Raw genomic sequence first — 26,176 nt, forward strand, 5'->3', positions numbered from 1 at the left:
ACTGGTCCAGAACTCCCACTGCCTCACCTGCAGAGGTCAGGGAGAAAGAGAGCTGAGTGTCATCAGCTGGCAACATACTCCAAACCTCCAGATAACCCCACTCAGAGGTTTCACGTAGATGTTAAACAGCAGGAGGGATAATATAGACTTTGAGGAACCCCACATTGAAGGCTCCATGGGGCCTGAGCCCTTCTCAAGCCTCCCTCTTTGGGAGGTGGGTTTTCCTTTGTAAGGAAAGGGAGACCCCTTTGGGTAGGAGGTACTTGGAAGGAGCCCTTGGCTCTTGTCCTGGGGGGTCCCCTGCTCTCTCCCTCTTCCCGCCTTGACCACCCCTCTCCCCCCCCCAGTGCTGGTCCTCCTGATCCTGACTCTGAAGCGGCACCAGAAGGGCCACCTCTCTTCCGAGGAGGACGAGGACATGCGCGACAACGTCATCAAGTACAACGACGAGGGGGGCGGGGAGCAGGACACGGAGGCCTACGACATGTCTGCCCTGCGCAGCCTCTACGACTTTGCGGAGACCAAGGGGGGCGGGGGCGAGGGCCCCCCCGTCCTGCCCTCGGAGCTGCACTCGCTGCCGCAGTGGCGCCCGGCGCCCGACTTGGACTTCTCCGTCTTCAGGGACTACATCAGCAGGAAGGTGGGGCAGGCGGACGAGGACCCTTCTGTGCCCCCCTACGACTCCTTCCAGACCTACGCCTTTGAGGGGGCCGACTCCCCTCCCGCCTCCCTCAGCTCCATCGCCTCCCGCTCCACGGGCTCCGAGCAGGACTTCTCCTACCTGGGCAGCTGGGGGCCACGCTTCCGGCAGCTGGCGGCCCTCTATGCCGGGCGCCGGGGAGGGGAGGAGGACGGCAGTGGCGGCGGCGCAGAGTCCTAGGCCCACCAAACCAAAAAGACACCCCACCCACAGCGGAGGAGAGAGAGCCAGGCTGGCAGTGGCTTCCGGGGGGGGGCACCGTGCGGGCGCAGCCAGGTCCAGCCACACAGCAGAACCCCCCAAGTGCCCTGGCCTGCCTGTGAGGGGAGGGCCTTGGGGTGAGGGAGGGCCAGGGCAGGGGGCCAGGGACGCCCCACTGCTTGCCCCCTCGCCGCCTCTTCCAGTGAAACTCTCCACGCCCCTTGAAGACTGCATCTCTGCCAGCCAGGACTTCTCCCCTGGCAAATTATCATTTAAATGGATCTGCACAGGGGAGGGGGCGGCCTGCCTGGGAGGGAGGGGAGCCTTTTGTTGTCGAAATTGATTTTGTCACTTGATTCCAACGTTTGACAAGCTTTGATTTGCTAAGCGGAGTCTCTGCCAAGAGGAGCTTCTGTTCCTTCTCCCGCTGGCTGGCTCTCCTTCCCGGGTCTCCCTCTCCAGGACTTTCCCCCGGGACCTTCCTCTCTGGCCTCATCCTCGGGGAAGGGGAGGCCTTTGGTTGTGGGTTCCAGGGAGGGGAGGGGGCACAGCGCTTTTCCAGTGGGGGGGGGACCATTTTGATTCCCTCCTTTGGCAGCGTTCCATATTGCATTTTGGATTTGAACCTTCCACCCCTCTTGGGGACCAATCCTCAGGGTCTTCTAATTCTCCACAGCAGAGCGCTCCTCTCCCACACGCAGCCCCAGACACCGCCCCCCCCCGGCAAAGACACCCCCACCTTGTCCTCCCCAGGTGCTTGCAGTGTGACACCCCTCCCCTCCAGCAGGTGCATCCCTGCTCCGCAGGGTCTCCCCCACCAACCGCCCCCTTCTGGCTCCACCTGCCCGTTTCCCTCTTGCAAAAGTTATGCCCCATTGGCAGAAGCTGGTTGCCTGAGACTCCCCCCCCCACCTCTCCCTGCCATGGGTATGAGGGAGGCAGCTCTCTTGGGGCAAATGGTTGCCCCACAGCCTCATTGCCAGTCTCACTTCTCCCTACAAAATGCCTGGCTTTTGGGGTGAGAGACCAGCAAGGGCCCATTGGGACTGGGGCCAAGATGCAGGCCTGAAGGGTGTGTTGGGGGGCCGGGAGTGGGGCAGCCTTCATGACTCCCCTTTCCCCTGGCACCTGCTGTGACCCCCAAGCTCCCTGTTCCTGGCCAGTCCCCCCCCCTCCTGCCCCCCTTTGCAGGCCTGCCTGACTTTACGGCTCGGACCAAGCCGAGTCGCTGGTTCTCAGGATTTTCCCCAGTCTCCCTGGGCTGTTCCGGTAGTGGGAGGGGGGGTGGGATGGGCCTCCCCAAGCCAGCCTGGCCTTCACTGTGACTTCCCCTCTGGTTCTAGAGAGGCAACTGGGCAGATGGCAGTCGTCCGTCCCCCCCGTGGTCCTTGTCCAAAGGGTGGGGGCCGGATGCAGGGACAGCGGCTCTTTGCTCCCCTCCCTCTCCTCCTCAGGAACGCCTCCCCTCCCTGTTCCCTGGGGGCAGCCGGCCTCTCAGGCCACGGGCCAAACAGGGTATGTATCTGGCGCTCCCCCCCCCTGCCTGCCCTCCCACCCACCTGCCCAGAGCTGCTGTCCTGGTGACACCCCTCCACTCCTGCCTCTTCCCACCTGTAAATAGGGGTGCGTCTCCCCTGCCCCCCAAAAGATGCCCCCGCAGGAGGAGCTGGCAGGCCCATGGAGCACGGGGGGGGGGGGGCAGCTGTGCTTTGAGTTCTGAGCCAGCCAAGTTGCTCACCTTTGGTATTTTCACACTTTGGTCTTTCTGGGACCCGGAAATAAATGATCTCCTTGTCGTCTTCCTGGAGTCCTTTGTGCTGCTTTCCTTTAGTAAGGGGGGGGGGGCAGGCACCCACCCTGTATGTGTGACAGACAGACAAGGAGAGGAGCCCCCAGTGCCTGCCTTGCTCCGTGGGGGTGAGGTGGGGTGGAAAACCTCCTGCTGCCCTTTGCAGCTGCTGGGCTTGCGGCTGGTGGGCAGCGAGCTCCCCAGAAGGGGCCTGGCCTGTGTGTCCGTCCTGCGGGGATTTTGGTTCATTGGAGGTTTTCAGACAGAAGTCGGATGGCCGCCTGCCAGGGATTCTTGAGCTGAGATCCCTGCATTGCAGGGGGTTGGACTGGATGACCCCGGGGACTCCCTCCATCTCTACAATTTTAGGATTTTAGGAAAGCCTTTGCAGCTCAGCCAGGAGCCTGGCAGGGACCGGAGCCCCTTTCCGGTGCTGCACAGGGGTGACCCCACAGAAGTGGGTCTGGGCCGCTGGCTCCAGGCAGGCGTTCAGAATCCCCTTCCCGCAAAAGAGAAATGGCTCTCCCTATCCTAAAAGGGGTCCGGATCAGATCTTCTTGCAGCCCTTCCTGCCGCTTTGAATTGTCACGTCGCCCTCGGAGGTGTTGAATTCTTCACGACCCACATATTTTTGTAATGTGTTTAATTTATAATTCACAATTCGTAATTTGTAATTCATGACACTGTACTTTGCAATTTCGAACTTGCACTTTGCTTTCGAACTGCTTGGTTGGCAGGAGCAGGGACCAAGCAACGGGAGCTCACCCCATTGTGGGGATTCGAACCTCCAACCTTCTGATCAGCAAGTCCTAGGCTCTGTGGTTTAGCCCACAGCACCACCCACGTCCCCATGGGTGCGGGTGGGGAGCACCCATGGGTGCGGGTAATTAAGCAGCATAGATAAATGGCTTGGCCACACGTTAATCCTGCCTTTCACCAGAAGACTTCCAGGTGACTGCTGACAGTCAATTAAAACAATGCAGTCGCATTAAAACGACACAAACTTGAAAACGGCAGAGATTAAAACAATAATTAAAAACACCCAGTTGGACACTTAGAGCAGCTTCCAACACATTTAATACACTCCGCCAAGCGGCTTTCCCCAAAAGGGAGGTTTTGCCAATGCAGTGTTTGGAGCGATGGAAGCACTGGGCTGCCTCCCTTGGGAGGGAGGGGCAGAGCCTCTTGCGGTCAAGGAAAAGCCCCCCCAAAAAACAGGGTTGCTCATGGGGGGCATGGGGTCCCTTTAGCTCGGGTAGGAGATCAGGGGAGGGGGTCATTCTGATATCCTGGTCCCAAACTGAACGGACCTTTGAAGGTTTCTTTCACCAGTGCTTTGAACTGGGAGAGGGCAAGCTGGGAACTGGGGCAAGAGCATCTTCTGGAGAGGCAGGTCCAGCTGAGCAATATGGCAGCCACGGAAGTTTCTGGTCATTTCCCAAAGGCGGGAGCCCACATGCGATGCATCCGAGGCCTCTGTCACGATGGGCAGATCTGCCTTCTCCAGGAACAGAGAGAGCTGGCGCACCAGCCTGGGCTGAGCAAAAGCACATCTGACTGTAGCCGTCAGCGCGCTAAGGACAAGCCAGACTCCAAGTGACAAGCCTGCCTTTCAAATGGGGGTGCTGCTCCCTCCCTCCCCCTCAACCCCCCGCCTGGTGGGGATTGAGCTTCATTGTGTTTGGCCACATTCAGTCTGTTTCCACCTCAAGGCATCGGTCCAGCCGCTGCCCTGACTGTGATGGAAGAGAGAGGCTCTCTCGCTTGTCATCTCCATATTGATGGCTCCAAATCTCCATACAACCTTTTCCCAGCGGCTTCCTGCAGATACTAAACATCCTGAGAGACAGAACAGAGCTCCTGGGGGCCACCAAGAGCTTAGGAGCCAAGGCACTGGTCGGGAGGTCCTCAGCACCAGCTTCTGAAAGATAAGAGGAGCCTGATGGATCAAGCCAACGGCCCATCTGGTCCAGAATCCTGTTCTCCCAGTGGCCAACCAGGTGCCTGTAGGGAACTTGCAAGCAGGATCCGAGCACAAGAGTTCTCTCCCCTCCTGTGGTTGCCAGCAATCAGTGTCCAGAAGCACTGGTGCCTCTGACTGTGGCAGCCGCTGGTAGCCCTCTCCTGGAAAGTGTCCCTGCAGGAAGAGCAGGAGCCGCAGGCCCCAGATTCCACTCCCTCCATGCTCAGTTGGTGGAACTGAAGGCCACTGAGAAGTACCAGAGGATTTTCCCCGCAGGGCAAGCAAGGCTGTTTCTGTGTCGACTGTAAGCTGGATTGGAATCTGCTCTAGATAACCTGAGGGGTCGTCCCACACTTGCACACCTGGGCCAAAAATGGTCCCACATTCAACCCCTGGGATTTCCAGGGCTGTTTTGGTTTGCCAGATGAAGTCCAGGCAAGTGATGGGGAAGTCCCTTTTGAACCCGAGACCCTGGAGAGCTGCAGGTGCCAGTCAGAGTGGAGAAGACTGGGCCAGCCTGACCTGGGAGGAGGCGGCCTCTGATGCTGCTCACTGGAGTCCTGCCTGGTCTAGCCAGGGAAGCTGGTTGCTCCCCCTTGAAGCCAGCCCTCTGGGGCGCTGGATGGGGGGGAGGGCCTGAGGGCTGGAGCCTGTCCTCCTGGGTGCAGAGCGGGGTCCCGGAAGGAGACTTCCACCTTTCGCAGGGATTTCAAGGGGCCAGAGGAGAGCCAGAGGGAGGCAGTTGCTGGCCCACAAAAGGGTGTTGTCGCCCACAACTCAGAAGGCTGTGGACCCTCCTTCGTGGCCGGTTGGGTGGCCAGCTGTCAGGGCTTCCTTAGCTGTGACTCCTGCCTTGCAAGGGGTCAGACTAGATGAGCCTTGTGGTCCCTTCCAGCTCCACCCTTCTAGGATTCCAGCTGGGCTGCTGTCTCAGGGAAGGATGCTGTCACCAACCACAGGGCCAGCTGGGCCCCCCTTGCAGTCCGTCTTGGGGCCACTCCTGGGGGTTCCCTGTTGTGCACTGGAGGAGGAGAGGTCTGGCTCAGTCCCAGTATTGTCCTCCACTACGAGGTCAATCCCTGAGGGCTGTTCCACTTCATGCCCGCGGTCCAGATCCTTTAGGTCAGTTTGGATCTGGTCAGCGTAAGCCTCTTCCTGGTTTTGGTGTCCCTGGTGATCTGTAGGACCAGGAGAGTCCGATGTTGCCTGTCCTCCTCTCCGCCACGTGTCTGAATTGGGCTCAGCAGCTGCCTGCCTCTGTCTGGAAATCCTGTTTGGAAAGCGAAGGCAGCAAAGCCCCTGCAGCCCCCCCCCCAATGCTGTGCCTTGAATGGGGAGGGGTCTCTCGCTCCCCCTCCTGCAGACAGACTCCACGGAGATGGTGTGCTTTCCTGAACTGCCAGGCATAAACTGGGGAGTTACGGCAGACCCTGCAGGTGATAACCTGGGAGTTCAAATGGCCTTGATAAATTAGGAGGCTGTACCGAAAGCAGTATATTGAAATTCAATAGAGACAAATCTTCTGGCACCACCGAAAATCAAAACAAACGCTCCGGATTCCAGGAGAGGAATCGATAGCCAGGCCAAAGGAAGGCTAAGCTCAGCCTCGGGTCTTCCTGGGCGACAGGAGCCAAGCAGGGGTCCGAGGGGAGAGGCGTCGCTTCCTGGCAAGCGTCTGCCTGCAGCTGACCGGGGGGGGGGGTCACCCTGACAGAGGGTGGGACAGGCACCTGTCCATCTCCTGGTGTCCTGTGGCCTCTGGTGATTCAGAGAGACTGGCAGGGGCTGCCAAGGCAGAGCCAGGGGCTCACATGCCAAGGGCACTCCTGAGGGGCACCCTGGCCGCCTTGAATCCGCTGCTTTTAGGATTTGGCCCGTTTTCTAGTTACTGTGTGAGATGGGGAGAAGCAGGGGCTGGAAAGGGAGAGCCAGGAGTGCAACTGAGCATCCTGGAATGGTAGAGTTGGAAGGGACCCTGGGGGTCATCCAGACCAGCCCCCTGTGATACAGGACTCTCAGCTCAAGCATCCATGACGGGTGGCCATTCAACCTCTGCTGAAAAACCCCCAAGGAAGGAGAGGCCCCCCCCCACCTCCCCCCAAGGGAGTCCGTTCCACTGCCAGCTCTCCTCATCAAAAAGCTCTTCCGGATGTTGAGTTCGAAAATCGCCCTTTAGTGCCAAATTTGCTATCTGATGTAATTTAACCCTAAAGAGAGTTTTCCCTGGGGAAGGAGTGGGGCAGGGGCTTGCACCCGTGTTTTCTGGGCACATGGAAGTGAGGGGGAACCCTCAATATCCCCCGCATGCGTGCTGTGTGGAAATGGACTGTGGGAGCTGAAGAGGGGCAGCTGCCATGCTCCCCCCTCCCCAAACTCGCAGTCCTTGCCTTTTGACAGAGCAAGTGGTGTCAGGGGCCGCATCCTGACTAAGCCAGGCAGCTTTGCAGCTGGCAGCAGCAGAGGCTGCCTTGCCGTGTGCCTCAACGGGCTCCAGCAGCAGCAGATGCTCAAAGCAGCTTAAAGGTAACAAGGCCTTTATCTCTCCTCTTCCTAGAAAACAAAATTGAGGAATTAGTGTGGGCCACAGCCTGATAAGGCAGCAGGCAGGGAGATTTACTCTGTGTGTGTGTGTGTGTGTGTGTGTGTGTATGAGGGGTGTGTGTCCTGCAGCGGCTTCTCACTGGACAGGAAGCAGGAGGGGCTGGGTCAGGACCAGAGTGGATAATGGGGGCTGGTGGAGGGGGCAGCAGGAGAGGAAGTCCTGCCATCCAGTCCAGATTAGGCCAGGGGGTGGGAGGCGAAGCTTCCCTGTTTGCTTTCCCAAGGCCAAGGGCCCTGGGACCTCTTCCTGCCCCCGTCTGAGTCCTGCAAGAAGCCCCTCTTCCCGGGAGTCTCCTCTTGTGGGGCCCATCAAGCCCCCTCTGCAAGCTGCTCCAGATGGGCCAGGCAGAGCCCAGCGGAGTCTCCCGAGAGAGCTGTGGCAGAGACAGATGTGCTCGGCAAGCAAGATCTCTGTGCTCCCGCCCCAGGAGGGAGATCCGTCTTCTGAGCCTTTGCCACAGGGAAGGGCCTCCCCCTCCGGGCAGTGCCAAGGCTGCGGGTGCTTCTGAGCTCCTACCTGGTACAGATGCCCTGGCCCCCTGAGGAGCAGCAGGATAATGAGGGCACAGGACACCTTCCACATCCAGTGCTCATGCCAGAGAGCCGCACACAAAAAAGGACATTCTGGGATCGAAACAGAAGCCAGGATTTGCTGCTTTGATCTGGGATCTGCCGCTTAAAAGGGGCAGCTGGCGGGTCAGCGCTTGACCTGGCCCTCGTCTGCCCCAGGGACAAGCACGGAGGTGCCCAGAACTTTGCGTCTGGAGACACCTGCCATCGCTGCCCCCCTGCTGGCACCAGGTGCCCATTCTGGGAGCCTCTTGCAGGGCTTGTGTGCGCAAACACACCCAACCCCTTTTGCGCAAGGGGTGCATGAGGAAGTCATCTGCAGGCGGGTGGAGCAGCGAAGGCAGGAGCTGCTGCCGTGGTGAGCTGAGCTGAAAAGCAAACAGCTTCTCCCAGCCTTGAAAGGCAAACAGACCAGGAGACGGAGGGATGGCTCAGGTGGGCAGGGGGCACAAAGAGGCAGGCGGATCTGCCATGAAATAAGGAAGCTTCTGCTTCCAGGCCCCAAATCCCAGAGGAGCCCCAGAAACGACTTTGGTCCACACTGCTTTTAAAAAATGGGTCTAGTAGACACAATTTGAGTCTCACAGCTCATTGATTTATTTTTTGTGGTACATATTTCAACGATCTCAGAGTTTGAGAGTGAGTAACACAGATGTTGCAATGGTCATTGAAGGAGTTAGCAGTGGTTGCCCAGACCTCGTTGCTGGTTGCAAAGGGGCCCCCATAACAGTTCAAGACCCCCAAAATGTAGGTCTGCCACTGCAAAAAGGGTCGAGAGTAGGAACTCTGCAGTGCTCCCACTCCAGGAACCGGAGCCAACGGAAGCCAAGCAAAACTCTTGACCAGGAAGTGGGGGCCTTGCTCAGGATACAGCCAGGCAGGCAGAAGGGGGAACCCCAGGAGCAAATTCTCCCCATCCTGCCAGCCCCTGCCCCTGCCAACCCATTCGGAGCAGAATCCTCGAGGCCCAGAGGCCATTCACCTCTCCCAGGAAGTAAGGACATAAGCAGAGCCTCTGGATCAGGCCCAAAGGGGCCCATCTAGTCCAGCACCCTGTTCTCACTGTGGCACAGGATTTGAGCACAAGTGCCGCTCAAGGCGAGACTTAGCATGGCCAAGTCCCCCGATGCTCCTGTGCATTGGAGAGGCTGGTTGGCCGCGATGCGCTTCCTGAAGCATCGCCATCCATCCTCCATCCGAAGGTCACAGGACACGTTGTGCGCACTTCGCCATAACAAGAGGGAGAAAGAGGGATGGCTCCCCTGCCTTGCTCTACATGAGAAGGGTCTGTGCTGGATCAGGCCAGTCAGCCTCCTGCTCCTCCAGGGGCCAGACAAGCCCCAGAGCAGGACTCAAGAGCAACCGGGATTGAGAAGCATCACTGCCTCCAGCCGGGGAGCCCCCCCCTGCCCTCTCCTCCAGGCATTTGTCTCATCCTCTCTTAAAGTCAAGGGGGAGGGAGTTCCACAGTTTAACTCTGCGCTGTGTGAAGGAGGACTGTCTTTTATCTGTCCTGAATTGTCTTCTGCCATTTCCTCTGCTGAGATGAGAAGGGTGTGTGTGTGTGTGTGTGTGTGTGTGTGTGTTGGGGGTGGGGCTTCTGCAGCCCCAAGAGCCCCATTTCGCAAGTTAGAGGCTGCCGTTTGGGTCACTGAGCTGCCACCCCCCCCCCAGCAGCTGCCCTGAGGATGTTTCCCAATGCCATTGCAGGGAGATTCTCAGCACATGCCCCCCCTTCTCTGCCTGGTCAGACTGGCCCAGGGGCAGAAGTCTGTCCATCTGCCCACCACCTCCAACAGGGACGTGAGCTGCTGCTAAACTCCCCCCCCCAACACGCAAGCAGCCCATTAGAAATGCTCTCCTTCCCAGCCTCTCCGACACGCCTCCGTCATTCCAGCCAAACTGCCTGACTAGCTCAGCCTGTGGCTCTTCTGAGGAGCGAAGCACCAGGGAAGGGCAGCCATGGGGGGGGGGTGCAGTTTAACCCTCCGGTGCACAGGCTGGAGAAAACACAGGGGGGCTCTGCCCTCCATAAGCCCCTCCCCATGCCCCTCCCTTCCCCTGTGCTGCTGGGGGCTGTCAATCCATCGACTGGGGTACCTCTGACATTAAGAAGCCAGCCGTTAAGATGATCACATTTAGCCGTAATGGAGCACAGATTGTGTTGACATTTGGAAAGTCACCCAGCGCAGAAGCCGCCTGCCTCCTCTTTCTCTCGCGCAGCAGGAAGAAAGCGGAGATTGGGAAGGCTGGGCCCAAGATGGCCCCGTTTTCTCCTGAAAAGTGGGGATGGTCAGCGCAGTTAGGCAGCGCAGACAGGACTGAGCTATAGGTGGTTCCAGGCTTTGTCTCGGGACAAGGCAACGTCCCACGGTCCTTTCCAAAGTCTTGCAAAGGAGGCCAATATGGCTGTTCCCCTGCGGCAGGGATGGCTGTGTGGGAAGTAGTGAGTTTGTGGTCAAGGCAAGAGCCCAATGGCGGGAGGGAGCCCCAGGCAGCACCTGAGGCCGGCAGAGGCAGAAATGGGCAAGACCCGCTTCCTGGAAGCCAAGAGGCCTTTTGGGACCCCTGCCTGCCACTTTGGCTACTGGAGTTCTTCTCCAATGCTGCGCTCCTGGAGGTCCAGCTCTGCCCCCAGGACTCATCTTGCCACAAAGCCAAGGGCAGCTGCCTGGACTCTTCTCCTGCCTCCAAACTCCATCTCTCTTGGTATTATTGAAATGTCAGGTGTAAAAAAGGTTTCCAGAGCAAGACGAGTGTTTTTGTGTTTGTGATTTTTTTGGTCTTGTGCTGGAGATGCATTTCAGGGTGTCAGACTAAGTGACTCTTGGGGTCCCTTCCTACTCTGAAATTCCACGTGGCGATCGCCCTGCTATTGCAAAGAGCCAAGATGGCTGGCTGTGAACAGGCATGCGTTGCTTGTATGCAGACTCACCCTCCAAACACGGCTGCTGTGAACCTCCTGCTCTCACCCCCATTTCCCTCCCTCTATGGTTTGTCTCACGTATGGAAGTGAGAGCTGGACCATCAAGAAGGCTGATCGCTGAAGAATGGATGCTTTTGAATTATGGTGCTGGAGGAGACTCTTGAGAGTCCTGTGGACTGCAAGAAGATCAAACCTCTCCATTCTGAAGGAAATCAGCCCTGAGTGCTCACTGGAAGGACAGATCTTGAAACTGAGGCTCCAAGACTTTGGCCACCTCATGAGAAGAGAAGACTCCCTGGGAAAGACCCTGATGTTGGGAAAGATGGAGGGCACAAGGAGAAGGGGACGGCAGAGGACAAGATGGTGGGACAGTGTTCTCGAAGCTACCAGCATGAGTTTGACCAAACTGCGGGAGGCAGTGGAAGACAGGAGGGCCTGGCGTGCTCTGGTCCAGGGGGTCACGAAGAGTTGGACACGACTAAGCGATTCAACAACAATGGTCTGTCTCAGAGCGGAAGATCCTGCAGGCAGGGACCTTTTTCTGCCTGTGTAAAAAGAAGCCGGGTGCCCTGTCTGCTGGCTTTGCCACAAGCCTTCAAGACCGGGGTGGGTGGGGCCCTTTAACCAAGCCCATCAGTGCCCCCGCTTCATCAGGGAGGGAGATGGGAATGGTGGGGCAAGGGAGGGGTGAGCCAGTCTCCCCAGGGTCCCTCTGCCCAGCACCCAGCACCCAGTCTCTGTCCTTAGCACCCAGCACGCCCTGGGCTCTCTTCCTGAGACTTCTCGCAAGAAGGAGGGTGTGGAGTTGGCAGTGGCACAGCTGGCTTGGTGGGCTCTCCTCCAGCCCTGGCATTGCCCCAATGCAGCCAGTCTCTGGCACCGGCTGTCCTTCAGTGTTCCTACACCCGGCAGGGCAGGAGGAGCCTGTGGACAGCGGAGGAATTACCTGAAATGAACTGATTAATCTCTTTAAATAACTGTGAACCCCCCACTCCCACCCCACCCCCAAGTTAATCTACTCTAAATGGTTGGAGAGCTATTCTTGGGCTCCAATCAATATGGGGCCGCCTGCTTTTCATATGTAATTCTCAGTAATTGCAGGAGCCTTTCTGGAGAAAATGACATTGTAGAAGCAGCCGGGAGGCCAGCAGGACGAAGACGGGGATCAATTAGCTCTCTGCTCCCTGTGCCTGTCAGGTGCACAGAGGAATTGGGGAGGGGGAGAGGAACATGGAGGCCCCTTGAGGCTGTGGCGGTCGGAGCACCCGGAATGGGCATCAGGTGTTGGGGGTGAGGGAGAGATGCAGCTGGAGGGCAGCAGGGGAGGGGAGGCCGACGGGTCACTCTGCCCCCCAACTCCGGTTCCTGCAGACCCTCCTCTGCTGCAGCGCTCCCAAGCAAACACCTTGAGCAACAGACCTGCCCTCCTTCTGCCACCACCAGGGCTGCCCAGTCGCAAATTCCATGCCCACAGCTCACGCACGCAGGTGCCCAGTGCCGAGTCTGGCAGCTGCAGAAGCTGAGTGTCCGTCTGACAAATGTGTTGGTTCCTGAAGCCCAGAGTAGAGGCTGGCCAGAAACAAAGGCAGGAGAGCGGCTGAGTTGAAAACCAAGCGGGGCTGGAGGATGCAGGCTGCCCACATGCCAAGCTCCAGGTGGGAAGGGGAGCTGGACTTATTTACAACGCTGAACAGAGAACAAACGGCAGCAGGTGGATAAAACGGTCTGTCAGGTTTTAAAGGAGCAAACTGTCGCCATCAGCTCAGGCCAGCAACCTGCGTCCTCCACACAAGGGCACCGGAGACCCAGAAGGGAGCGCTGGTCGCGGGATCCCGCACCCTGAAATATCCCACCAAGCAGCTAGTCCTTAGGGTGCTTGGGCAGAGAGCGCTTGGGGAACTCGCTGAAGCCAGGGGAAGGTTTGGGGCTGGCACAGCTGGTTCCCCCTCACCCCTGATGGAGAATAAAGGGTGCCTGCTAAGGACCCATGGGAGGAGCTGAGTGGGGCCCAGAGAATTCTCCTTCCCAGAATCCCCCAGGGCCTCTGGTCCTGGTTGGAGAACATGAGACACCTCCAGTGAAGGAGTCTGCCACCTTCTGGGCAGGCTGCCTTGGGCACTGGCTGTTTTCCTGTGCCACGGCTTCAGGTGCCCACTCACCATCCACACAGCAGTTCCTGCCATCGCAGGAGGAGTCATGGCTTAGCCATGTGGCAGCCTGATGAATCTTCTGCCTGGTGAGCTCCAGCTATCGCCCTAGTCGTACCTCCTCCCTTGAAGCAGCTGTGCCCCCTCCCCTCCGCCGTCCTGTTGGAGCTCAGGGGGTCAAGTGGCCCCCGAGTCGTGAGCTGAGGGCACGGAGGGCGCTGGGCCAAGGCAAAGCTGCTGTCTGCCTGGCACTGAGCGGAGAGACATTTCTCTCTCCCCCTCCACTGCCGGGGAGGGAGGGGGCCTGCCTGCGGAGAGGGAATCCTTTGCGCCTCCACCAGCCATTGTTCAGCCAGACTGTAATTTTCCAGGATGTCATTCTAATTCCGGAGGGGAAGCTTATTACTTGTGATCTCCCCATAAAGGAACTCGATGACTTACGAGGGGATGTCACTGCCTTGCCTCTCAATCCATCACACGGGGGCTGCAGGCCTGCTCTCCAGAGGGTCTGCAGGGGGGAGAGTGACACGGGGGCGGGGGGGTTGCCATCTGCAGAGCTTCTGCCACGCTCCTCGTGCCTCAACGCAACATCATCGGGCTGCCGGGCTCCAGCACAGATCCTGGTGCTTCTACGGCAGCCAGACGGGGCTCTGCCACAGAGACAGAACCACTGCTGGGGGGAGATGGAGGCTCAGGCCTGGCATGGAAGCAGAAGGTGGCCCTGGAGCCGGGCAGGATGAGTCACAGGTCCTGGATCCTTAAACACCCTGCTGGCTCCTAAGAACATGAGAAGAGCCTGGTGGACGGGCAGAGTCCTGTCTCATAGTGGCCAGATACACCTAAGAACCTAGGAATCCAGATTGATTGCCTCTGGACCTGGAGGTGAACATGCCAATGGCCCACCCAGTCCAGCGTCCTGTTCTCACCCACAGCAAACCACCAAGCAGGATCCGTGCACAAGAGTTCCAGCAATTAGCAACCCCCTGCGGGAGCAGGGGGCACACTGAGCCCAGCAACTCTGAGCCACCCAGCTGGGCAGCAGTTGGGCAGCCCCCCGCTTGCTGCCCACCTGCAGGAGCCACAGGGTGCCCTCTGGGGTCCTCTGGCTTGCGGACTGGCCTCTCAGGCACACCTGTTGACACACAGCTGCAGCGAATCTGAGCGGGGCACCCGGCGCAGCTGCGGCCAAACTCCTGCACCAGGCATGCAGCTGGGACTCCGGCGACGTCGTTGTTCTCAAAGCTCTTCTTGTCTCTGCAGCTGTTTGCTAATTGGTGCTAATGCGGGGAGCTCTGCTGGGGCTGCTCCAGGGACCCCGTTAGGGGCTCCCACCCTCCCAGCCACCAATTACAGCTCTGCTTCCTCTGGTCCTGATTTCCGGGAGAAGAGAAGCAGGCAGTCTTCTTCGCCCTTGCCTAGAAGGATGCCCTCGCCTTCATAGGGTCGTAGTTGGAAGAGGTCCAGGGGCATCTAGTCCAGCCCCCTGCATCCCTGACAGAGGACCATCCAGCCTCTGCTTCACAACCTCCAAGGAAGAAGAGTCCACCACCTTCCACTGTCCAACGGCTCTTGCCATCAGAAAGTTCTTCTTGCTGTTTCGTCGGAGTCTCCTTTCCGTTGTTTTGGGCCTTCCCCCTGGAACAGCGGAGGAAAAGCCTGCTCCATCTTCCCTTTGACAGCCCTTCAGACACTTGAAGATGTCTTTTGTGTCGCCTCTCAAGTCTCCTCTTCTCCAGGCTAGGCCTCCCCAGCTCCCTCGGCCATTCCTCATAAATAAGGTTTGGCTTCCAGACCCTCCATCATCCTGGCCGCCCTCTGCGCACCTTCCAGCATGTCAGTTTGCTGGAGGGGAACGCCGTCTCATCAGTGACAAATGGGGGTCCATCTCTGGCGATGAAGCTGCTCTTTCCGGAGGAGCAGGACTTCAGGGCAGGCGATGGACCAGTTGTCTGGACAGAGGCGCCTCTCACTCTCAGAACCACCATCTTGCCAGGAGTGGAGGGAGCTTGGAGCACTGATGCTCAAAGCAGCTCTTCAGCCTTGCGGTGACCCTCCGAGATACTGGAGACGTGGGGGACATGGAAGGGGGGAACTGAGCAGGGATTGGGACGTGGACTTCTCACAGCCAAGACAATGGGGCCCACAGCAGCCAGCTTGCTCTTATGCTCCTCTATGCAGGGGGGAAGGATGGGGGGCCTTGGAAGAGCCCTTACCTGGGAGGAGGGAGAAAAGAAAGGACGTGGTTCCACCGCGTGTAGTTTAGCCATGGAACTCCTATAGGAGGAAGAGATGGCTTTCCAAGAGGATCAGCTTGGCCATCTTGGCTCAGCTCTGCCTCCACAGTCAGGGACAGCCATGCTTCTCAAATTGGCTTCGGAAATCAGCTGCTGGAAATCCCAGGAAGGGAGAGTTGCTCTTGGGCTCCCACTCTGTTTGTGGGTTTCGCTTGGTGAGAACGGGAGGCTGGGCTGGAGGATAGACCATTGGCCTCACCCAGCAGGACCTTCTTAGGGTCTTAGAGTCACAGAATCACAGAATTGTAGGGCTGGACGTGTTAAGGAAAAAATCCTGGGGTATGGTACCCCTGGGGGTCATCTAGTCCAACCCCTGCAACACAGGAATCCCATTGGACAGATGGCTGAGTCTCTGCTTAAAAACCTTCAGTGACTATGCCAAATTGGGAAAAACTACGGGGAAAATCCTGAACCATCAGGACCAGACTTTTCTGAAAGACTGGAACAAATTTTTGTTATACTTGAAAGACAATTGTAAACAATTAACATCGCTAGTAGGGTTACAAGAAGTTTTGTAAGGTTAAAACTATCGCTTATTACATTATAGTTAATTTAGTAGTTACCCAAAATTGTGATTTAATAGTAATAAGAAATACAGGGAAATGCAGTCTCCAGAGAATCTCTGCTGGGGGGGGGGGCTTGCTCACCTGCCCAGGCTGCTGCCTCTCCGGCTTCCCATGCATTATCCTCCTGGCGGGCTGGGGGGGGGGTGCACTTCCATTAAATAAAAGGCAGGAAGACCCCCCCCAAAAAAGAACCAAGCTTTATGTGATGAGTGATGACCAGCCATCCAGCTGAATCACCCAAACAGTAACGGCAGCCACTTACACCATATTTGCATATTTGTTTAATATATAATTATGGCTGTTCAAAGGCCGATAATTAATTGCCCGCCACATCTCTCCCCCCCTCCCCTCCCCTCCAAAGCTCTTTTCCTGCTTACTCAGCACAATCCCCCCCCCCACTGCCAGGTCCCTTTTCCGTGGGGCTGCGCAGAGCGATAAATATGCGCTTATTGTGTGTGTGTTGCGTCGGCTGCTGGTGTCAGGAGGAATAATCATGGCCAGCCCCGCAGAAAGCAGACATATTTATGCCTGGACCGGGGGCCATGGCCACGATTTATGGCCACTGAGGCGTCCCAAGAGAGGGCTGGGTGGCTTTTGCAGTTGTGAGGGACGGGGCCTTGGGGGGACGTGAGCTCGGTGGGAAGTCGCCAGGCCAAGGGCATGCCAGCGGGGGGAACAGGGCAACCCAAAATACTAAAGAACCACAGAACTGTAGAGTTGCCCCCATCTCTTCCAAGCGCCTGCAAACTTAATGCAGGTGGTCAGTTGCTGGAGGGGCAGAAAGAGCAGGGGGGAGCCAGGGCCCAGGGAGCGTTAGGCAGGCGGGTGGGGTTGTTACCGGAATTTATGCCAAGGTTGGGGGGGAGGGAATTTGCCCCTCCAGCGGACATCATTCACACCCACATCCACTACCAAAATCAACACAATCACTCCTGCATCTGTCCCCACAATATCCACCCTCCCTTCCCCACAGGTGGGCAGGGTTTGTGGCACCGAGCGGGGCTCACCTGGGCGGGTGCCACCTACCTGCTTGAGCAGGCCTTTGACCCGCCCTTGGCCAGGGAGGACAATGGATGGCCGGCTAGGGGTGGGCCTAAGGCCAAAAGAAAAGAGGATGACTCCGGTGCTTAAGCCTCTTTTGCTGTTCTTCCTTCATCACACAGAAGAAGAAGAAGAAGAAGAAGAAGAAGAAGAAGAAGAAGAAGAAGAAGAAGAAGAGGAGGAGGAGGAGGAGGAGGAGGAGGAGGAGGAATTTGGATTTGATATCCCGCTTTATCACTCCCCTTCAGGAGTCTCAAAGTGGCTCACATTCTCCTTTCCCTTCCTCCCCCACAACAGAGGAAGTGAGGTGAGTGGGGCTGAGAGACTTCAGAGAAGTGTGACTGGCCCAAGGCCACCCAGCAGCTGCATGTGGAGGAGCGGGGAAGCGAACCCGGTTCCCCAGATTACGAGTCCACTGCTCTTACCCACTACACCATTCAAAGGGCCTCCGCTGCACATTACCAAATGTGACAATTCACTGATAGATCTATCTATGTACTGGCTCAATGGGAAAACTTTCAGATTTCTGCCATTCCATTCTTTGTTCTGCTCAGGGGAAAGATGGCTACCGAAGGGGGGACTTGGGACACGAGGAAAGGCAGCCATAATCCCCCAAACCTGAGAACAGGTATTCAGCAGCCTCTTGCGCAAGAGATAATCACTGGCATCCTGGCAGATGGGTACCAGACAGGTAGCCATCCCACAGACAACGGCAAACCATCCAGAAATGGTCAGGACAAAGGAGGGTGATTAGCTTGACCAGGAAGACAGGAACTTGTAAATGTTTTCCTTTGCATCACTTGATAGATTCAGGGAGGTAGCCATGTTGGTCTGATGCAGTTGAAATATATATATATATTTTTAATGTCCAGTAGTTGGTCTCTAAGGTGCTACTGGACAATTTTTTAATTTTTTAATTTATTTCAATCACTTGATAGGTGTGAGGGATGGGGACAAACATGACACTCAGGTTTCTGTCACCAGACCCTCCCAGTTTGTGATGTATGGATGATGTATGTGTGATGCTACACTGGGGTGCTGTGGGTAAAAAAGGGAAACTTATAAAAAAGGGGAGCCACCCTTTGTTCTGGGCTTCTTCCTGCTTCTTCCATGTGTTGGGTGGAAGTCCTGTTGCAACAGTCTTTGAATAAAGACCAGGCCCACAGGCTGCTGTTTTGCTCCTATTTCTTGGCTGGTGTTTTCGTTTGGCAATCCAAGTGAGCCCAGGAAATTCCCTTTAACAGGGTGCAGCCCTCCAAGATCTGCCACGCATGATTCTGCTGATCATGTGAAGATAAGAACACAAGAAGAACCTGCTGGATGAGGCCAAGGACCCTCCTGGGTCAGCATCCTGTTCTCACAGGAGCCAACCAGATGCCAAATTGCAACCACAGGTGGCTCAAATCAGGATTCGAGCCCAGGAGCCCCTCTCCTCCTGCGGTTTCCAGAAAGCAGAATTCAGGAGCAGTGCTGCCACCAATGCGCTTCTCTTGTCAGGTGTCTGAGAACCTCTGGCCTCCCTGAGGCTGCCCTGCGCACCTGGACTAAGTCTGGGCAGAGCAAAGGCTCCAGGTGTGTGAGAGCCGACCTGTGTCTCTGGAGGCTGCAGGCTGGTGATCTCTCAGCAGAAGGGGCAGATCTTGGGGCCTGATCCCGACATGGACTCAAGGTGGCACATCTGGGCCCAGTGCAAAGGGGTGAGGCTGGTACTGCCACCCCTGTCTGTGTGCAGGTCAGGCTTTCAGCTGATGAGGTCATTTATTTGGGGAGAACGGACCAGGACCGCTGAGGCCCATCTCTGCCTGCCTTGCAGCTGCAAGTGCAACTCTAGATGATGCTTTCAGGTATATATTGCCTTAATCTGAAAGCATTTAGCACTTCAAGCAAACCAAACTGTATTATTCTTCAGGGGGCTGCAGAGCAGAGTAATGGTCTGTGAAGCCGCCATTCAGACTGCCGCTCTTTGCATTGAGCCAGAGGAGGCATTTCCCAGGGATGGGGGGAGAGATGCCCCCCCCCACAGGCAACAAGCTGCCCTTGTCCCGTCTCATTCTCCTCCCTGAGTTCCTTCAAGTTTGCCCCCCCCCCAGGCAGTTGTGTTAGGACCCTGCAAGCGAAGCAGGGGGTGGCTGAGTGCTCCCCACCTTGGCTCTTGCTGGCCCCCCTCTCTGGCAGGGGCCTCTCAGGATGGGCAGGGGCAAAAAGGACACGCCAGTTGCAGAAGGGGTGGAGGCAGGGAAAGAGGAGAGGATACCTACCCTGGAGAAAGTGAGCAGAGAAATAATTTCCTCCCTCCCTCGTAACACTAGAACTCACGAAGCTGGATGTTGAAAGATTCGGGAAAGATAAAATTCAAGCAGCGCAGACTTCAACTGTGGAACTCCCTCCCACAGGAGGCAATGATGGCCATGAGCTTGGGTGGTTTTAAAAGAGGATTCAGCAAATTCATGGAGAAGGAGAGGGCTCTCGATGGCGACCAGGCAGGCGGGCACTGCCCTGCCAGTCAGAGGCCGCAAATGCTGCTGAATCCCAGTGGCTGGAAACCCCAGGAGGGGAGAGGGCTCTTGCGCTCGGATCCTGCTCGCAGGCTTCCCTTGGGGGCACCTGGTTGGCCACTGTGGGAACAGGATGCTGGAGGGACGGGGTGGGTCTTTTGACTTGACCCAGCTGCAGCCAGCTGCCCATCTGATGTCCTCCCAGGGGGTCCTCTGCCCTCTCTCCTGTTACTGCTCTGGACTGGCAACCCAGGGCCTCCTCCTCCTCCGCTGCTGCATAAGGCCCGGGACAACCCTCTGAGATGCCCCCCGTGTTGGGCAACCCGCCTGTGGCTCCCTGGGTCCTGCATCTAAACTCTCCACTCTTTCAGAACTTGCATGCTTGGACCTCTTTCCTCACAAGGCAGGGAACTTCTGGATTTATTTTATTAAATTTATATTTCACCCCCTTCTTCCCAAGGGAGCCCAGGGCAGCAAGCAGCAAGGCAGAAAGCAACAGAAACCTCTTAAAAACCAGTTCCAGGGAGGATGCAGGTGGGAAAGATCTCCACTTGAAAGGCTGTTTGGAAGAGGAAGGTCTTCCATCTGATAAGAGAGGAGACAAGCCTGCTGTAAACCGTCTCTGCTTGCTCTTTGGCTAAGGGGTCAGGCAGCTTCTGGTCTTTAGAAGTTGTGACACATCTTTGTTCTGGGTCCCCACTTCCTTGCAACAGAAAATAAAGATCTTTTTGGTGTTAAAAAGGCAGCAGAGGTGGCTCCAGGGGCAGCCATTGTGTAGGAAGAAGCTCCTGATAAGATGATATCTCTCCTTAAAAGGGTTGTTGGAAGAGGAAAGCACAACAGAGATGGAGCCGGCCTGATATTCAAGGAGAGGGGACTCCAAAGGGTTGAGGTCACCACCCCTATTGTGTAAAATTGGCCTCCTGAGAAGATAGCACAAGCTGAGATCACTTCTGTAGGTGAGGGAGGGGGGAGACAGCCTTTCAGGTCTCCTGGCCCCCAGGTCTATAGGGCTTTAATGTGTGTTTCTGTGTACAATAGAAAGGGGGGAGGCTGCACACAGAGAGAGGGACATTCACACCTGCAATCCATGAAGAGCCAGAGCTCAGTGGTGGAGCACCTGCCTCCGAAGAATCACAGAATTGCAGAGTTGGAAGGAAGATTTTGCCCAATGTGGGGCTCAAACCCACAACCCTGAGATTATGAGTCTCATGCTCTACAGACAGGTCCCACATTCAGTCCCTGCTGGAAGAGATTCCTGCCTGGAATCCTGGAGAGCCACTGCTGCCAACCTGTTTTCGGTGTGTGTGTGTCCCCCAGTTTGCAATGGCCACGGGCAACGAGAGCTTGTTGTGCTCCTTGTGTCGCTCAGCTGTGAGGGATCCTTTGTGGCTTCCCTGGTGGCAGAAGGCAACAGCCTAGGCATGAGATGCTCAAAGGCTCAGAAATTGCTCTCTCTGGAAGAAGGAGGCAAGACATGGTGGAGGCAAGAGAAGGATTGGGAAGCGGAGAGAGAGAGGCTCTTTCCCTCAGCAAAAAAGGGACCTGGGCCTGAGGGGATGTTGGCAGTTTCCGAATGCCAGAGACCTGGAGCCTGCTTTGCACAGAGGCTGGCTGGCTGCTCTCTCTCTCTCTCTCTCTCTCTCTCTCTCTCTCTCAGCAGAACATCCTGCACAGAGCCCTCTCCCCTCCTGGGGTTTCCTGCCAGAGGCGTAGTAGTGGGAGCAGGGAGGCCATGGTTCCAGGTTGCGCCCCCATAGCAGGCACAGAGCCCTGGCAGCTGAGGAGCAGCAGCAGGTGGGTTGGTCTAGTGGTCAGGTGGGTGGAGGCAGCAGGCGAGGAGCTTGTTGAAGGCGGGCTCCCTTCACCCTCCACATGGGCTCCACACATCCCCCCCCCATTGCACATCCCCGGTTCAGCTGCTCAGTTCACCAGAGAGGCACAAGACTTGCCCTGTCCCGGGTGCCAGCAACCCACACTATGCCACTGTTTCCAGCAACTGCAAGCCTTGCCGCCTCTGAATGTGGAGGCAGAGCAGAGAATCCTGGCTAAGAGCCAGTCTCGCCTCCTCCTCCTCGAATTTGCCTAATCCTCTTTTAAAGCCATCCAAGTCAGTGGCCATCACGGTCTCCTGTGGGAGGGAGTTCCATAGTTTAACTCTGTGCTTTGTGAAGAAGGCCTTCCTTTAATCTGTCCTGAATCTTCCAATATTCTTCTTCCTTGGGTGTCCACAACTCATAGGGAGAAAACCTTTCCACTTTCTCTATTCCGTACATCATTTTATAAATTTCCACCAGACTCTCCCTTCCCTTTTCTCTGAAGTGAAAAGTCCCAAACGCTCTAACCCTTTTTCGTATGGGGGTCGCTCCCCCCTGCCCCATGATCATTTTAGTGGTCCTTTTCTGACCCTTTCCCACAAGATCCTTTTTGAGGCGAGGGGACCAGAACTGTCCACAGTCCCATAGATTTGTAGAATGGCATTCCGACACGGAATGAGTCGAGAGCAATCCTTCCTTCCTCTCTTCTGAGGAGATGGAGAGAGCCATGAGGAAGCAGAGTGTTGTGATAGGAATTTTATGGTCTTAGATATATGGTAATGTTCATAACTGCACATACATAGATCAGCACAGGAAAGCCAACCTGGAACCATTTTGATTCCTAAACTGACCAAATCCTTTCTCTGCAAGGTTAAAAATGGAAAAGCCTCCCCATTGTCTCTTCCTTCACAAATCCTGTCTTAATCTGTGTTTGAATAAGGTGTGAGCCTGTGACCTGGCCCAGGAAATAAGTATTTTACCACTACAAAAGAATGGCCAGGCTCCCCAGAAATCCAAATCAAGTAACTTGCCAGACAGGAGATAAACAAGGACAAGAGAAAAACAACATTTAAATTTCTGTGATGTAGGTGGGATGTATCTAAGGGGTGGTCTTAGGTTACACCCCTTCTGTGATGTATGCATAATGTTTCTGGGGGTGGTCCTGATCTAGAGAATGGGAATTTCAAAAGTCTTTATAAGGCCTTGCAGGCCATAGTTCTGGGTCCTCTTCCTCTCCTGCGTGTGAGGGGAGTACCCTGTTGCAACAGATCAATAAAGATCAAGTTTACTAGCTGCTTTGCTTCTCAATATTCCCTGGTTGGCCTCTGTTATTTTCTCCTACCAATAGGGAACCTATGTAAGGACTCTATATGGGCTCTTGGATACCCCATAAGGGAAAAGGGCATATTTTTATTTACAACAGTGTGTTTGCTGCTGCTGTGCCAGGAACCTGGCAGTCCTTTCCTGGGGCTCCTCCTGCCCAGCTGCTCCTGGGATCCAAATTCTGCACCTCCACCCTGACCTCAGAGCCGTCCTTCCTTCTGCCCTGTGAGCAGGAGCTAAGCCCCCCTCTGTCCTTGGAGTCAGATGCCCCCGAGGTTTGCCGCTGACCCTCTTCTGGAGCCTCTGGGAAGTTCTCTTGCTCCGGCATCTGCCTGGCAGTCACTTGAGCGAGGCTGGGGGGCTCTTCAGCCATCATTTCGCGGCGGGAGGCTTGGCAATTATTTCTTGAGCTGATTAGGGCTGATTACCACCCTACCACCCACCAGCCACACAAGTGGGGTGAGGAGGAAGGGAAGGCAAGGGCCCCGGGGAGCTCTCCTGCAGCTGCCGGCAGGGCCTCCCCCCCCCCGGAGCCCAGGCCCTTTGGGGTGAGGACGGCTTCACAGCTTCTCCTTTCTGGCTGCCACACTTTCCTCCTCCTCCTCCTGGACCACCACCTGGAACCCAAGAACTGGGCTCTGACCCCTTCAGGAACACACGCTTAGCATCACTTTCAAAGAATCACAGAACTGTAGAGTTGGAGGGGACCCCAAGGATCATCTAGTCCAGGGACGGCCAACTTTCAAGAGACTGTGATCTACTCACACAATTAAAAACTGGCAGTGATCTACCCCTTTTGAGGGGGGTTCAGGTCAAAGTTACTGAGTTTTTTTAGGGAGGAAAATCCCGATTTTTTGTGGGTGGGATCAAGGCTAATGAATAAATAAAAAAAGGCACTCACTAAGAGATCACTAATGAAACAGTCAGCCTTGCAAAGACAGCTCCATCTTCTGGTATAACAATCTAGAGGGTGGGGCGGGGGGGGGCAGATGGAAGAGCCGGCGATTGACTGCAATCTACCAAAACCTCCCAGTAGATCGCAAGTGACCTGTTGGACATCCCTGATATGCAGTTGTCCCATATGGGGATCAAACCAGATCAGTTCTATGTGATCTGGCTCTCCACAGTCTTTGATACAAGAGGCTGGGATGGGCATTCTCCTTTGTTTCCCGTTGGTGCAGCCGATGGAGCGTCCTGCCGAAATCCAAACTGCATACCTGCTCCTTCAGATAAAGTGCAGCTCTATCATGGGCATAGAAGCTGCTGGGCCCAAGAACCGCTCAGCCACAGTTCTGTCTCCCCGGATTCAGCTTCCTGGCCCTCATCCAGCACACCAGGCAGTGGTCCAGGGTCTGTACAGCCACGCTTAATTCAGATGTAAAAGAGAAATAGAGTTGTGGCTCAACAGCGTGCTGGTGACACCCAGCCACAAAGCCCCTAAAAGGACAGCTCCCAGTAGCTTCCTAGAGGTGTTAAGCAGCGCTGGAGCCCTCTCCCATGGCGCAGTTGCCAGGGGGCTGAGAGGCAGCAACTCCATGCTGCTCTCTGAAATCGGAACCACTGCAGCCCCCAGTCCCCAATTCATGGAGCTGCTCCAGGCAGATTCAGCAACTGATGGTGTCCAAAGCTGCTGAGAAAGTGAGAAAGAGCAACAGGGTGGCCCTGCCTGCACTCCTCTCCTGGTCAAGGCCATCCATGAAAGAAGTCAAGGCTGACCCAGTTCCCAAATAGGGCCTGAACCAAGGCTGGAGCATTAGCTCCCCCAGAAGTGCCTGCGATTGCACCACCATCGTCCTCTCAAGTATCCTGCTGCGCTGCCAAATACAGCAGTTCTTTCCAAGGATATCAGGACAAAAGGAATGAGGAGGTGGAAAGGGAACCAAAACAGTTTTATTAACAGATAAACAGCAGGCATGCAAAGCATAACATAAAACATACCCGACAGGGGCTGCCCAATCTCCTCTTCAGCTGCCCGGAGCCCCAGCTAGAGCAGCAGGAGAAAGACCCCGACCGCCGGTCTCCCAGCATCAGGTCCTTTGATCTGGGTCCCTCCCACCTATGGCTTTTATAGCCTGCCTTGATGGAATCCAGTGCACCTGGCATTACTCAGGATGAGCCCAGGACCCTGAGATGGAACTAATACAGAGCGGCTGAGAGTCTCCCACTACCTGCAGCCGGGCATCCAGCCAGCACCTGCAAGAACCCAGAAGAACCCAGGAAACTCCCGACAGGTGTGTGAAGAAACACCAGAGTCAAACTGGGGCTGTTAAAGGGAAAGGGACATGCCACCTAACTCCTCAAAATACAATTGTCTCCTGCATTTCCACTACACCTGCCCAAGGAGAGGGGGATTAATGATGGGGGGGGGGGGGAGTTGAGAAATGTCTCTGGGTTCAGGGTGGACTTATTCAGGAGCAGACCCCCTGGTAGGCACTGCTCTGCTGGAGAGCCATAAGAACACCAGGAGAGCCTCTGTTGGATCAGGGCCAGTGGCCCATCTAGGAGAGCACCCTGTTCTCACAGGGGGAAACTTGCACAGGGGAGCAACTCTCCCCTCCTGAGGTTTCCAGCAACTAGTAAGAAAGTTAGCAAGCTCTTTCAGCCATGCACTTTTTATTAATACCCCACAGGCCTCCCTCAGGGCCTTGACAGGAAAAGTGGGGCAGCAATTACTAGAGGTATGGAGGAGCCAGAGGAGGCCGGCAGGCGGGGAGGGCGAGAGCAGAGCCTCCCTCCCTTCCTGGCAGGTGGGGGGCTCTTGGGGACCAGTGGGGGGGGGCCTGGCTCCACGGCTGATGCTTTTATGCTTCGCCAATCTCCCTGCCGCCTCCTCCCTCCTGGGAAGCAGCAGCAGCAACCCCCACCTGCCAGGAAGCAGGTAACATCTCAGATCCACCCTGCGCGGCAAACGGCTTCTGGAGAAAAAACACACACACACATAAAACAGTGTCTCAAAAGCCACATGCTTGTAAAGCCCTCGTTCCCATGGAAACCTATTGTCAATAAGGCTAAACAATTTTTCTTTTTCCATACAAAAATACCGCAACGTACATATTGCCTGGAAGCAGCTCAAAAAACCTTCAAGGTAAGAATCCCGAGGAACTTGTGGAAAAATACTCTGATTCTGGGGTGAGACTACTCAACAGCCCTGCTTGCGGGTCTATGCAGTCAGTAAAAGAAGGAAGTTCCAGCCAAGTAATTTGGAGCAAAACAGCAGTCAGTAGACCATGATCCTTATTGCTGCGCAACAGGTCCCCACGGGAGTAAGAACCCCAGCGTGGGGTGACCTCCTCTGTTAAAACTTCCCCAAATCACCCAGAATACAGTTTGTACAGCATCACTGATACATCCTCCTTACATCACTGACTTGTCACTAAAGGGGAGGGGTAGCCAGGGGTTACACCAGTTCAACCTTGGCAAACATGTCCAGACACTTCTCTCAACACCTCTCAAGTACCTATCCCCAAAGAAAAATAGAACTCTTTAGGTATCCTTGTCCTGGGGCAAGTCTGGGGATGAGCTCTTGGGATTTTATGGTCAGCTATCAGCTCAGCGATTGCCACCCTTGGGTGGGGTGTTGTGCATGTGACCTCACGCTTGAGGGATTATGGCAGGAGAGAAAGGTAAAGGAGTCAAAAGGTAAAGGAGGCCAAAATGGCATTGGAATGAAGAGAATTGGCCAAACTACTGATTTTATATGAATTTATAAAGCTAGGTATCTTTCCTGAGCTGTCAAGTCGAAA

General features: G+C 55.9%; 2 protein-coding genes across 8 annotated transcripts in view; both read left to right on the top strand.

The window, feature by feature from the left end:
• CDH22 (cadherin 22) overlaps window positions 1–2,700 on the top strand; it is an 89,489-nt gene extending 86,789 nt beyond the window's left edge. For all 7 annotated transcript variants that reach the window (XM_083507383.1, XM_083507380.1, XM_083507382.1 and 4 more), the window contains one exon: window positions 348–2,700. In XM_083507383.1, coding sequence (XP_083363509.1) covers window positions 348–880 — 533 coding nt within the window. In that variant the 3' untranslated portion in view covers window positions 881–2,700. The remainder of the gene's footprint in view (window positions 1–347) is intronic.
• Window positions 1–26,176, top strand: part of ELMO2 (engulfment and cell motility 2) — a 195,566-nt gene that overhangs the window by 150,859 nt on the left and 18,531 nt on the right. The window lies entirely within an intron of this gene.

Source organism: Podarcis liolepis (assembly GCF_965112155.1).
Source record: "Podarcis liolepis genome assembly, chromosome: 6".
NCBI lineage: Eukaryota > Metazoa > Chordata > Lepidosauria > Squamata > Lacertidae > Podarcis > Podarcis liolepis.